Source organism: Somniosus microcephalus, chromosome 18, assembly GCF_052327205.1.
Source record: "Somniosus microcephalus isolate GS21.2 chromosome 18, FLI_Smic_1.0, whole genome shotgun sequence".
Classification (NCBI taxonomy): Eukaryota; Metazoa; Chordata; class Chondrichthyes; order Squaliformes; family Somniosidae; genus Somniosus; species Somniosus microcephalus.
The window spans coordinates 45777415-45791237 of NC_141004.1; the positions used below are offsets into that span (position 1 = coordinate 45777415).

Sequence of the window (13823 nt, forward strand, 5' to 3'; positions counted from 1 at the left end):
GCCCTATGTATCCTGTCTACAAGGACAATGGTACTACGCCAGCTTGTGAATTCCTCCTCCCTTTGCTCCACCATTGGCGGCTATGTCTTCAGTCACCATGGGCCACACTCAAATTCCTCTGTTTCTTTATCTCCGTCTCCTCTTTTAAGGCTCTCATCGACACCCACCTATTGGATCAAGGTTTCGGTAACCCCCAATATCTCCTTCCTTGGCTCAATGTCCATTATTGTACTTAAGGCACTGAAGACTCAGCAAGTCTAGGAATAGAAGCTAACAAAACAAGAGTCAAAATACATCTAATCGCATGATACAGGACTTGAGCACAAGGTCTATAATCAGACCGTATGAAGTGTTTGTATACCCTTTAAACCAACTAGCAAAATTACATGATCCCAAACTTTCTACCAAGTCTGAGCCAAGGCCAAACTTACCAATGCATCCAAAGTGCCTAAATTTAGACTAACTTTTGTTAAGAATAAAACTGTAAAGTAACTGACGTAAAAATGTTGCATACACCGCAAGGGAAATAAAAACACATTATTTGTGTGAAATGACAAGAAAAGAGACAGAATGTGTGTGGATGTATTTATTACAGCACTAGCTTCATCAAATGACAAGAGCAACAGTACACTAATCACCTGCAGGACAAATATTTGACAAGTTGACTGTACGAGTCAACAAGCTATTATATATGACACAGTATGCATTAACTTCAATTATTTATTGATTTCTTAAAACTGCAGGATAAAGGATTCACTTAAAACCAGTTACAGTTCAAGAAAAACACACTACAAGCTATTAGTCCGTCATTCTCCTTATACAATAGCAAACACTGCTAACCATTAGCTTTTACAGCCAAGTACCTGTATTTAAGCAAATTACTATCTAGTACAATATTTATCACAAATTTATTTGTATGTTTTAAAAATTTCAACGATTTGGTTTAAATCTGTATGTACAAAACTGCAATTGAAAACAGATTGTAAACTTATTAAAAGGCAAGTCACAACAAAAAAAAACAAGCTTATCACCTGTTATGTTACCTGTCAAAAGTAAAAATACTTCAATGTGCAACTATAGGGATGTGCTATTAAATCAGCAGCAGTTTAAACACTTAAGGAAACATGCAGGCAAAAAAGCAAGAAAAATTTAAAAGTGGATAGTAGTAGCTTGTCTCATTTCCCCATCCTGAGTAGTTTTCTATGCTTTAATGGCGCTTTTAAAAAAATACATGCATATCAAAAAAATCTTCAAATCAGATTTCAGCTATCAAGCATGAACACAATTTACTGTATGTGGCAAGGATATCAGTGAAAGCTAGTTCAAGCCTCTTTGCTGGACTAGTGATAGTGCTAACCCTTACGAGGTCACAATGCTCATTTTACATGCCAAATAACAGAGAGAGATACCAAACTGCAACTCGATAAATAAAGTTTCTCAGTGTAGTCCACCGTTTGTCAATTGTTGGAAATGACTTAAACAACTGAATAGCAGGCTTTTGAGTAACAGAATATATATAGTCTCAAGGCTAGAGCCACAATTGAAGAGTAAAATTAATCATACATACCTGAACTCAAGGCTATATTACGCTCTTTAATATCTTCCCCCATTAGGTTTGCAGTAATTGTAAACTGCCATCATTTACCAACTTCAGATGTTTGTTGAGTGCATATTCAAAGCTACTGATATCTGGCATTTGCTAATGCTAATCACTAGATTATTGGAGGGGTGTTGAAAGTTTTTTTTGCAGTGAATCAGTAAAACATTCACTACCTATGTGTATGGCAGATTATACAATGACCACATATCATCTCTCTCCATCATTTACCAGTAACAGACATTCATCGACTGGGCATGACATCTAAATTGTCTCACAATTAAAGATACAAGAGATATGGCTTCTCTGTAGATAACCTGCTTTGACATTTATTTTTATAAATATGTTAGCCACCGTACCGAGCAGCTCCAGACTACCCACAATTATTTTTGAGGTGCAAATAACAAGACTAGGCTCGTTAGGTGGAGTAATGAAACAAATGTACATTTACTCTGTTACAATTGGGCCACTGCATGAATCCCCTGAGCATGCTCAGTTGATGCAATGGAATGTAAATATGCTTCCTCAATAGCAACTGTGGCATTCTGGGAGAAGAGTTCCATCCTATAATGGGGCTTTATAAGAATGCATATTAAAAATAAAAACGTCCCATTTATATAACAAAACCCCTTTCAAACTGACAGTGGGTAAAGTATTAAGTTTCACAAGGTCAAATTTAGTAACTCCGATTATATAAAAACATAAAAAAACAAAAAAAAAAGTGCAAAATAATATTGTACACTCTCATGATAAAAACATTAATTTGACCTCTGTTGTTGGACAGCTTTCTAAACTTTCTTTCCACGGAAGGAGGTCGGGGTTAACTATGGCAGGTCCTGGGTATGAGCAAGAAATCAACATCCTTGCTCTCAGCTACGTTTGGTCTTTGAGTGTTGAATGAGCCACTGTAGTGTTATATCTGAAATTAATTTGCAAACAAAAATTAGAATCATAGAATAGTACAGCACAGAAGTTGGCCATTCAGCCCATCGAAGAGCAATCCAGTTAGTCCCACTCCTCCCCCATATCCCTGCAATATTTTCTTCAAGTATTTATCCAATTCCTTTTTGAAGGCTACTGTTGAATCTGTTTCCACCACCCTATCAGGCCGTGCATTCCAAATCTTAACCACTCGTTGCATAAAAAAGTTTTTCCTCATGTCGCCTTTGGTTCTTTTGCCAATCACCTTAAATCTGTGCCCTCTGGTTATCGACCCTCCAGCCACTGGAAACAGTTTCTCTTTATTTACTCAATCTAAACCCTTCATCATTTTAAACACCTCTATCAAATCTCCTCTTAACCTTCTCTGCTTTAAGGGGAACAACTCCAGCTTCTCCAGTCGATCCATGCAACTGTAATCCGTCAACTCTGGAACCATTCTAGTAAGTCTCTTCTGTACCCTCTCCAAAGCCTTCACATCCTTCCTAAAGTGTGGTGCCCAGAATTGGACACAATACTCCAGCTGGGGCCGAACTAGTGTTTTATATAGATTTAGCATAACTTCCTGGCTTTTGTACTCTATGCCTCTATTTAGAATCCCATGCGCTTTATTAACTGCTTTGTTAACCTGTCCTGCCACCTTCAAAGATTTGTGCACAAGTACCCCAAGGTCTCAGTTCTTGCACCCCCTTTAAAATTGTACCATTTAGTGTGCAGTCTCAGTTTTCTTACCAAAATGTATCACCTCCCACTTCTCTGCATTGAATTTCATCAGCCATGTGTCCACCCACTCCACCAGCCTGTCTATGTCTTCTTGAAGTCTATTACCATCTTCCTCACGGTTTACTAATTAGAAGTGCAAGTGGTATAAAATTCCACTTTTTTTTTTTTTTAAATATAAAATATCACTGAAAGCCAAGTGTAATTGAGAACACCAACAGCAATTCTGACTGATTACACAGTGCATTAATTAATCCCAACCTCAAACATGAACCATTTTCATTTAAATATTACTTGCAAATTATAACCTCCTTCATTACCCACTGCTGTCTTGTTAAAATTATGTAGCCTCTTCCAACAGACATTGCTACAGCCCTGCCAATGTATATAGTCTTAAACTTTAAAAAATACATTAACTGGAATTCAATCTATTGATTAGTGCACACACAGCCAACTGTATAAAAAATTACAATAAAAATTTATAAACAATTTATTCTTTGAGGCTTTATCACTACACTCTTTTAAAAAAGTCACAGTTTTCACCCTCATCAGTTTTTAAATTTAATAAAAAAAGTGGCTTATTGGGCATTATGAATCTAATTCATCCCTAGTGCACTAACATACATAGTTGAAATGACAAGTTTTGGAAAGGCCCCTCGGTTAATGAATACATTACTGCTATTATTGAGCTTTATCACAGGATCAAAATGCAGTTGATGAATCAGAGTTCAGCATCCATTGGTTTATGTTTTCTCAGCCCCTCAATATATTTACTGCCTAACAACACATCCCACCTTGTGGATTATGACATATTACAGTGGAATCTGCCTTTATTGTACATCAGGTCAACTATTAAAAGCAAACTAAGCAACAGCCACAAGGCTGAAGTTCACAGCTCATCTACTAGAGTGGTTAAAAAAAAAGATTAATACAGGAAACTTTTGATTTACCGGCACCTAAATAACCGGAAATCTTGGTTAACTGGCAAAATTCAGGAGTAGGTTTTACTTCATATTTATTTGCCTTCTTCCATCTGTGCTGTGCAAGGGTGTGGCTGCAGCTGTTGCTAAGCTACAGAGACGCTTGAAACTTGTGTTCATTGTTCTACAGTTGTTGCTAAGCAACAGGGTTTGTTGCTTCATACGGAGCAGTCGGCTCTCCCTATCTTTTACTATAGCGTTCGGTTATCCGGAATTTTTGATGAACCAGCACCACGTCGGTCCCGTCCGTGCCAGATAAAAAAAAGTTTCCTGTAGTCCAGGGAAGGAGAGTATAGGAAAAAAAAAAAGCACCTCACCTTCAAATATGCCTGTCTGGACTTTCAAGAAAAATATGAACTTAATTGGGCCATAGCCCTGGATTAGTGGATTGCCTATTATGTACTGCATCCTACACAGTACAGCAAAGAGGGGCTCCATGGAATTCCTATATTTTGGTTCACCTTCAACTGCAGTGCTGAAAAGCCAAACTGAGACGAAAAATAAAAGGACAGATATCAAGTGGAATTTTTAAAACAAAATTGGAATACTGCAGCAGCCACATAAAATGTTTTCTGTGCAAGTTTTATGAGGAGATGAAAGGGGCTTATTTAGTACTTATCCTTGATCATATAAATACACTGAAGCTGTACTTGGTTTGCTGACATTGAAAATGGTCCTCTCTCATTTGGCACTATTCCCCTCCCTTTCGTCCCTGTGCGAACATATAAAACTGATGGACAGGAAAAAAAAAAACAGCTGGTCAATCAAGCCTGTCCCATACAACCATTTTTGCAAATAAGCATCATGACCCCAATGTTGTCCACCCCACCAGCAGCCATGTAATCTTAGAGAGGCATGATACTAATTCTTCTTCTCGTATCCATCAATAACCTGTGTCTCACTGCTGACTAGGCTATCCTTTAAACAGAAGTTAATTCCTCATCTGTAAAACAAATGATGCCAAATCACCACAGAAAGATCAATAGATTGGACAATGGAAAGACAAGTGGTTCGTTATTTTCAGCACTGACCATCAGGATACAGAGGCACTGGAGGTGGTGCAGAGAAGATTTACAAGAATTATACCAGAAATGCGAGGGTATGCATATCAGGAAAGGATGAACAGGCTGGGTCTCTTTTCTCTTGGAAAAAGGCTGCAGGTGACCTAATAGAGGTCTTTAAAATTATGAAAGGTTTTGATAGAGTGGATACAGAAAGAATGTTTCCACTTGTGGGGAAGAGCATAACTAGAGGCCATCAATATAAGATAGTCACCAAGAAATCCAATAGGAAATTCAGAAGAAACTTCTTTACCCAAAGAGTGGTGAGAATGTGGAACTCGCTACCACAGAGAGCGGTTGAAGCAAATAGTATAGATGCATTTAAGGGGAGGGCTAGACAAGCATATGAGGGAGAAGGGAATAGAGGGTTATGCTGATAGATTTAGATGAGGAAAGACGGGAGGGAGTTCAAGTGGAGCATAAACGCCGGCATGGACTGGTTGGGCCGAAAGGCCCTTTTCTGTGCCATATATCCTGTGTAATCCTTCGGATTAGATGTTAAAATGAGGCCCCATCTGTCTGCTCCGTTGATTTAGGTGAAGATCCCATGGCATTATTTGAAAAGGAGCAGGGACTTCTTCCAGTGCTCTGGCCAATGTTCTTCCTTCAACCATCAAATCAACAGTCATTCATCACATTGCAGGATCTTGCTGTGTGCAAAATGGCTGCAACGGTTCCCTAGGTAACAGTGGCTGCACTTCATAATTTATTGCCTGTGAAACACTTTGGGGAACTTTTGAGACAAGACACTATATAAATACCAGACTCTCTCAATGCCAGAGTCCATTCTCTGCATCAGAAAGATGTAGTTGGGCATCAGCCCGCTACAAGATTATAGAATAGTACAATTGTTTCCCCTCAATTAAAACCCCAAAATTGATAAAACAAAATAGATTTTTCAATTGTACCGCCACAACGCAATCACACATGAATTCCAGCAGCAAAGTTTGTTACAAATGCGTGAACTCTGCTAGTGTCAGAATGTGGCACTGCTGATGGTTACATTGATGTAGATAGCAACATTTCTTGAATCAATTATGAACAAACTAATGGGTTGTGTATTATAAAAACTGAGTGGAGCTATGGAACAAGTACACATTATGATATAGTAATATTTCAGATTTGAATTAAGCACATTCTGTTTACTGAGGAATCTATCTACAAGAATCCAAATGCAAACATCATTATTTTCTTATGCAGAAAAGTAGATATTGAGCCTTCCTAGAACAGAAGGCTCGGAAAACACAATGCCAAAAACTGAAGGTAGCTTCTCCCCTTCCTTCCCCCTCACACTCAATAGGCTCATCTGCTCGGAGTTCTATTTCCTAATACCTTGACCCCTCAGCCTCCAACTTCTGACCATTCAACTATCGGTCCTTGCCTCTTCCTTTCAAAAGCCCACCCTTGACCGGTCCATCCTCTAAGGTCCTTGAAGCTGTTGTCACCTCCCAGATCTAATTCCTAATTCAGTATTCAACTCCCTTTATTCACTTTTCATGCTGCCCATTGCAGCAAGACTGGTCAAAAAGCATCCTTTGTTGCATACTATCCCTCCAATGACCTCAGCTTTTCAACAGGGTTGACCCCATCTTCCTGCTCCACTGCATCTCCTCTATGGTCCACCTCCCCAGGTCTGCTCTTATGTACTTTCAATTAAACTGGTTCCACCTTCTACAACCTCTTTCAGAATTACGTTCCAACCCGTATCCTTCAGTCCTCAGACTCTGACCTTCTGTGTACTTTACTTCTGCCACTCCCCCATCAGTGGCACAACTTTCAGCCATCTTGGCCCTATACTCTGGGGTACTCTCCCTAAACGGCTCCACCTCGTACCTCTCTCGATGCTTTTAAAAGCCTCTTCAAAACATATCTTTTTGATAATGCTGTTGGTCATCTCTCCTATTTTCCACTACTGCTCGGTGCGTGCTAATCCTCTACGAGGCATCTCAAGACATTTTCTACATTAAAGATATTATATAAAAATGGGTGGTTGTTCAGCAGTTCATGTATTGGTCTGTGATTTGTCAGAAGGACTCCAATGCGAGGCTTATATCTTGATTCAATTCCAACCAATAGGCACCAAAATTAGGCAAGAAGCCAAAGATAGGCAAAACTACAGACTACTATCCAAAGACATTTCTTGAAAAATGATACGCAACCTGTTACAAGCTGCTTATTGTATTTGTGTAGAGCTGTATTAATATTTTCTGAATTCATTTATGCTTCAAAATTCCATTTAATATGAAATATTTGAATTGAGTGCACAGGATAGCACAAAAGTGCATTTAATTTAGTACTGCAAGTAGGATAGCCGTTAACCCTATGGGGGTCCTGCAACTCGATAACAGTAGATTATTAAAAAGGTGTAACTTTCAGATTTATGGGGACGAGGCTTACTTACAGGAACTGAAATTAAACTTTTGGAGCTAGAAACAAGACGATTAGACATAGATTACCCAGTCAAATGGCTTCTGAGAAACAGAATTATGTTTTTTTTTAAAAACACCTTTCACAATGATTACAACTAGCTTTTGTGGGTGCCTTTTGTGCTGCTGTACACAATATGTCCTGGTTCTTCTCATCTTTCACCCCATTTTACTGTGCCCTCTCTTTTCCAAATTTGCACTGAATGCAAAGTCCCCAAATTATTGGCAAATGAAAGCAGAAGGGAGAAGAAAAAAATCCTCTTACAAAACGTGGCCATGGCCTGACTGAACAGCAAAACTAGACTCCAGCTGTCTTGCACCACTGAATGGAGAACAGGCAGGCTGATCAAAGGACTCAATCTGCAGCTTTATTTTTCTAATGACCTGCCTATCCTCAATTCCCTGATAGGTGACTGTCAAGTGTTCTTTAATTTGCCCACAAGCACTTACCTATGTTATCCTTTTCCTTGCAGGAGATGGAGTAGCAACAGATTTCTCTGTCTTGGATAGCAGACAGGTTCCTAGTATAATGAAACAAAGGGCAAATTTAATATTTAAACAAAAAAAATTTAAGTACTAATAATGCAACGAGCAATGTCCACACCAAAAATGCAATATGAACAGCTATATACACTAGTGGAAGGCCTGTGGAATTAACTTAGCAGAAAATTTTAAATCTTATTGCAGTTTAACAGGTTATAAAATAACTTTGTTTTATAATGGTTAACTAAACAATCTTTTAATAAAAATTGATAAAAACAAGATTCCTTTTTGAAAAAGGTACCTATAACTAAAGATATGCAAAAACTAATATTTTAAATTAAGTGCAAATGAATATTTGTTTTGTTTTTCTTCCTGCAAGGTTTTGCATTTAAATAATTAATGAGGTAGGAGTAACAAAACAGCAGAACACTGCCATTTTTGTTCCATCCAACATGGGGCATATTCTATTGCATATTTGTAAAATGTTTTCAATTCCAAAGCTTCATTATATATGCATGACTCCACAACATGCATTTCAGGAATTCTCATTAAAGTAATCAGCTCTGAAAAAGGGGATGGATCAGAATTTGTTTTAGTTGTGAATCACTTTGAAATGAAGGGAACACCCCAGCCCAGCAACACGAATTAACACAATTTGGCTTATGCACGTTAGTTCAGTTGTGGCAAGAATGGATGGAAGAATTTAAAATAACGACAAACTAGTTATCACAGAAAACAGAAATAATGACAAACTTCAGACATGCATTACAACAACAAGCAGCATTTATGTAGTGCCTTTAATGTAGTAAAACAGACCAAGGCACTTCACAGGAGCATTATCAAACTAAATTTGACATCGAGCCACGCAAGGACATATTAGGGCAGAAGAGGTAGGATTTAAGTAGCATCTTAAAAGAGGAAAGAGAGGTAGAGAGGTGGAGAGGTTTAGGGAGGGAATTCCAGAACTTAAAGCCTCGGCAGCTGAAGGCATGGCCGCCAAAGGTGGAGTGATGAAAATCAGGGATGCGCAAGAGGCCAGAATTGGAGGAGCGCAGAGATCGGAGGGTTGTAGGGCTGGAGGAGGTTGCAGAGATAGGGAGGGTCGAGACCACGAAGGGGATTGAAAACAAGGTTGAGAATTTTTTTTTAAATCAAGGCGTTGCTTAACCAGGAGCCGATGTGGTCAGCGGGCACAAGGGTGATGGGTGAATGGGTATTGGTGCAAGTCAGGACACTGGCAACAGAGTTTTGGATGAGCTTAAGTTTATGGAGGGTGGAAGATGGGGGCCGAGCAGGAGTGTGTTGGAATAGTCAAATCTAGGAGGTAACAAAGGCATGGATGAGGGTTTCAACAGCAGATGAGCTGAGGCAGGGGTGGAGTTGGGCGAGGTTACGGAGGTGGAAATAAGCACCCTTGGCTTCAACTACTAAAGGATGAGCAATTAGATACTAAATTAGGAATATCTACTTGACTGTTGACCAGTACAACAACTTGATTTTATACAACTTTAACATAGAAAAATGTCTCAAGGCCCAAGGAACAGGTGCCAAGCCAAAGGGAAGATTAGTTTGGTACACAAATGCACGAAGTCTATCTATAAAGAGCTTACTCTTTTCATGGGCACTGATGATTTTTTTTAATTTGTGAGGTAATGAGTTATCTACTCATTTAAAAGAAGCGGTTCCCTGCAGATTAACATGTAGAATACTTTTATTGGTAATTGTACACCAAGAGTTTTCTTTTTAAACCTACAAGCTTGATTTAAAATTCAGTGTGCAGTTCTGCAAAACATGGCAAATCCAGACATCAGAACATGCTCTGAGGTGTTTGAGATATGTGCTCCAAAGTAGAAATGCTCAGTTCCCATGACATCACTGTAAATTCTGGTCTGAATGTTAAAGCTTTTGAGTTACCACCAGGAGGCGCTTAACTCCACACCGGGGCTGCCTCCACTACAATGCATCTCAGATGCCAGAACTACTAGAACAGCTGACGGTCCTAAAAAATGAGATTTTCAAAAAGTTATCACTCGAGTTAGTGTTTCATAATTCTCCCACAGAAATCTGCCAATAGCAAGCTGTGAAACACCAAATGTGTTTTTTTACAAAAATACTATTTAATGTAACAAACTGTTTCATAATTCACAAAGAGCAAAGCAGTTTAGAGGCGAATGTTCATTTTGAGATTCAGGTAGTTAACTGTTCAGAATAACGCTTACATAAGGAACAGGGTAAATGTTTGTATGGCAAGATACAAACAGAGAGTAGGCAAGATACAAACAGAGAGTAGGAGTAAAGGGTAGCTATTCAGAGTGGCAGAAGGTGGGTAGTGGTGTTCCACGAGGATCAGTGCTGGGACCACTGTTGTTCACAATTTATATTAATGATTTAGACTTTGGAATCAAAAATACAATTTCTAAATTTGCAGAAGACACCAAATTGGTTGGGGGGTGGTGGGGGGGGAAATAGTTAATACGGAGGAGGACTGCAACAAATTACAGGAGGACATTAATAAACTTGCAGAATGGGCTATATAATTGGCAAATTAAATTCAACAGATAAATGTGAGGTATTACATTTTGGTAGGAAGAATAGGGAGGTCACGAGTCTGGGTGGGGTAGGGGAGCAAAGGGGATCTCAGAGTACAAATACACAAATCACTAAAAGTAGCGACACAGGTTAACAAGGCCGTAAAAAAGCAAACCAACCAGTCACTAGTGTTTATTTATAGAGGGATAGAATTGAAAAGTAGTGAAGTTATGCTAAACTTGTATCGAACCTTGGTTAGACCACACTTGCAGCACTGCATACACTGTAGATGGAATACAATACTGGAAAGTGTGAGGTTATGCACTTTGGCAGGAAAAAAAATCATACAGCAAGTTATTATCTTAATGGCAAGAAACTGGAAAGTACTGAAGTACAAAGGGATCTGGGGGTCCTGGTGCACGAAACTCAAAAAGGTTAGTATGCAGGTGCAGCAAGTGATTAAGAAGGCCAATGGAATGTTGGCTTTCATTGCTAGGGGGATAGAATATAAAAATAGGGAGGTATTGCTTCAGTTATACAAGGTATTGGTGAGACCGCACCTGGAATACTGCGTACAGTTTTGGTGTCCATACTTAAGAAAGGACATACTTGCTCTCGAGTCAGTACAAAGAAGGTTCACTCGGTTAATCCCGGGGATGGACATATGAGGAGAGGTTGAGTAGATTGGGACTCTACTCATTGGAGTTCTGAAGAACGAGAGGTGATCTTATTGAAACATAAGATTGTGAAGGGGTTGGATCGGGTGGATGCGGGGAGGATGTTCCCGATGATGGGTGAAACTAGAACTAGGGGGCATAGTCTTAGAATAAGGGGCTGCTCTTTCAAAACTGAGATGAGGAGGAACTACTTCACTGAGGGTGGTAGGTCCATGGAATATGCTGCCCCAAAAAGCTACATCATTACATAAATTTAAAACAGAAATAGACAGTTTCCTAGAAGTAAAGGGAATTGAGGGTTACGGGGAGCGGGCAGGAATTTGGACATGAGTCTAGGTTCGGATCGGTCATGGCCCTGTGGGTAGCGGAGCGGGCCCAGGGGCCGTGTAGCCTGATCCTGCTCCTATTTCGTGTGTCTAATTCTGTTAGATTCAGGAGATGGTTCTGTGATAGTGGATTGGCGGTTAGGATCAGATCAGCCATGATCTTATTGAATGGCGGAGCAGGCTCGAGGGGCCAATTGGCCTACTCCTGCTCCTATTTCTTATGTTCTTATGTTCCATTAATTCTGGTCATATTATAAAAAGGATATAGAGGCATTGGAGAGGGTGCAGAGAAGATTTACAAGGATGATACCAGAAATGTAGAAAGGATGAACAGGCTGGGTCTCTTTTCACTTGAAAAAAGGCTATGGGGTGACCTAATAAAGGTCTTTAAAATTATGAAAGGTTTTACATAGAAGATAGGAGCAGGAGTAGGCCATTCGGCCCCTCGAGCCTGCTCCGCCATTCAATGCGATCATGGCTGATCATCCAAGTTCAGTACCCGGTCCCTGCTTTCTCCCCATACCCCTTGATCCCTTTAGCCTTAAGAAATATATCCAACTCTTTCTTGAATATATTTAATGAATTGGCCTCTACTGCCTTCTGTGGTAGAGAATTCCACAGGTTCACCCCTCTCTGGGTGAAGAAATTCCTCCTCATTTCTGTCCTAAAAGGCCTACCCCTTATCCTTAGACTGTGACCCCTGGTTCTGGATTCCCCGTCCATCGGGAACATCCTCCCTGCATCTAGTCTGTCCAGTCCTGCCAGAATTTTATAAGTTTCAATGAGATCCCTCTCATTCTTCTAAACTCCAGCGAGTACAAGCCCAATCAACCCAATCTCTCCTCATACGTCATTCCTGCCATCCCAGGTATCAGCCTGGTGAATCTTCTCTGAACTCCTTCCATGGCAAGAATATCCTTCCTCAGATAAGGCGACCAAAACTGCACACAATACTCCAGATGTGGTCTCACCAAGGCCCTGTACAACTGCAGCAAGACATCCTTGTTCCTGTACTCAAACCCTCTCGCTATGAAGGCCAACATACCATTTGCCTTCTTAACCGCCTGCTGCACCTGCATGCTTACCTTCAGCGACTGGTGCACAAGGACACCCAGGTCTCGTTGCACTTCCCCTTCTCCCAATCTATTGCCATTCAGATAATAATCTGCCTTCCTGTTTTTGACACCAAAGTGGATAACCTCGCATTTATCCACGTTATATTGCATCTGCCATGCTTCTGCCCAATCACCCAACCTGTCCAAATCATCCTGTAGTTTCTCGACCTCCTCCTCACAGCACACACGCCCACCCAGCTTTGTGTCGTCTGCAAATTTGGAGATATTACATCTAGTTCCCTTTGCTAGATCATTAATATATATTGTGAATAGCTGGGGTCCAAGGACCGATCCCTGTTTTGATAAGAGTGGATAGAGAGAGAATATTTCCACTTGTGGGGAAGAGCATAACTGGAGGCCATCAATGTAAGATCGTCACAAAGAAATCAAATAGGAAATTCAGAAGAAACTTCTTTACCCAGAGAGTAGTGAGAATATGGAACCTGCTACCACGGAGTAATTGAGGCAAATAATATAGATGCATTTAAGGGGAGGCTAGATAAGCATGAGGGAGAAAGGAATAGAGGGTTATGCTGACAGAATTAAATGAGGAAAGATGGGAGGAGGCTCGTGTGGAGCATAAATGCCAGCACGGCCTGGTTGGGCCGAATGGCCTATGTGAGTACACATGAACTATAGGTTTGGTCAAACTGACTTAGTATTTAAGTACTATATGTCCTTAAAAAGAGAGAGTTCATTGTGCTTAATCTTCCAAATGCCTGCGCCACTTTTGAAAGAAAATCCGTTTAAAATAGACAATGAACAAAATTTATTTTTTAAATAATGAAAGCACAATTAAAAATATTTTTCACTATATAAATTTCTCATCTCACCTCTGGTTCTTTTGCCAATTACCTTAAATCTGTGTCCTCTGGTTACTGACCCTTATTTTCTCCATTAAACCCTTTATAATTTTAAACACATTAAATCTCCCCTTAACCTTCTCATCTCTAAGGAGAACAATACCATC

The 13823-nt window shown here is 39.8% G+C and overlaps 1 protein-coding gene across 3 annotated transcripts in view; it reads right to left on the bottom strand.

Annotated features, from left to right (window-relative positions):
- Nucleotides 1-571: 571 nt before the first annotated feature.
- The window catches only part of LOC147105247 (ADP-ribosylation factor-like protein 8A), a 60933-nt gene continuing 47681 nt past the window's right edge, over nt 572-13823 (bottom strand). Inside the window, exons 6-7 of one of the 3 annotated variants that reach the window (XM_086011405.1) lie at nt 8174-8244; nt 572-2516 (exon numbers count right to left, since the gene is read on the bottom strand). In XM_086011405.1, coding sequence (XP_085867531.1) covers nt 2467-2516; nt 8174-8244 — 121 coding nt within the window. In that variant the 3' untranslated portion in view covers nt 572-2466. The other 2 variants (XM_086011404.1, XM_086011403.1) reach the window with 2 other exon arrangements.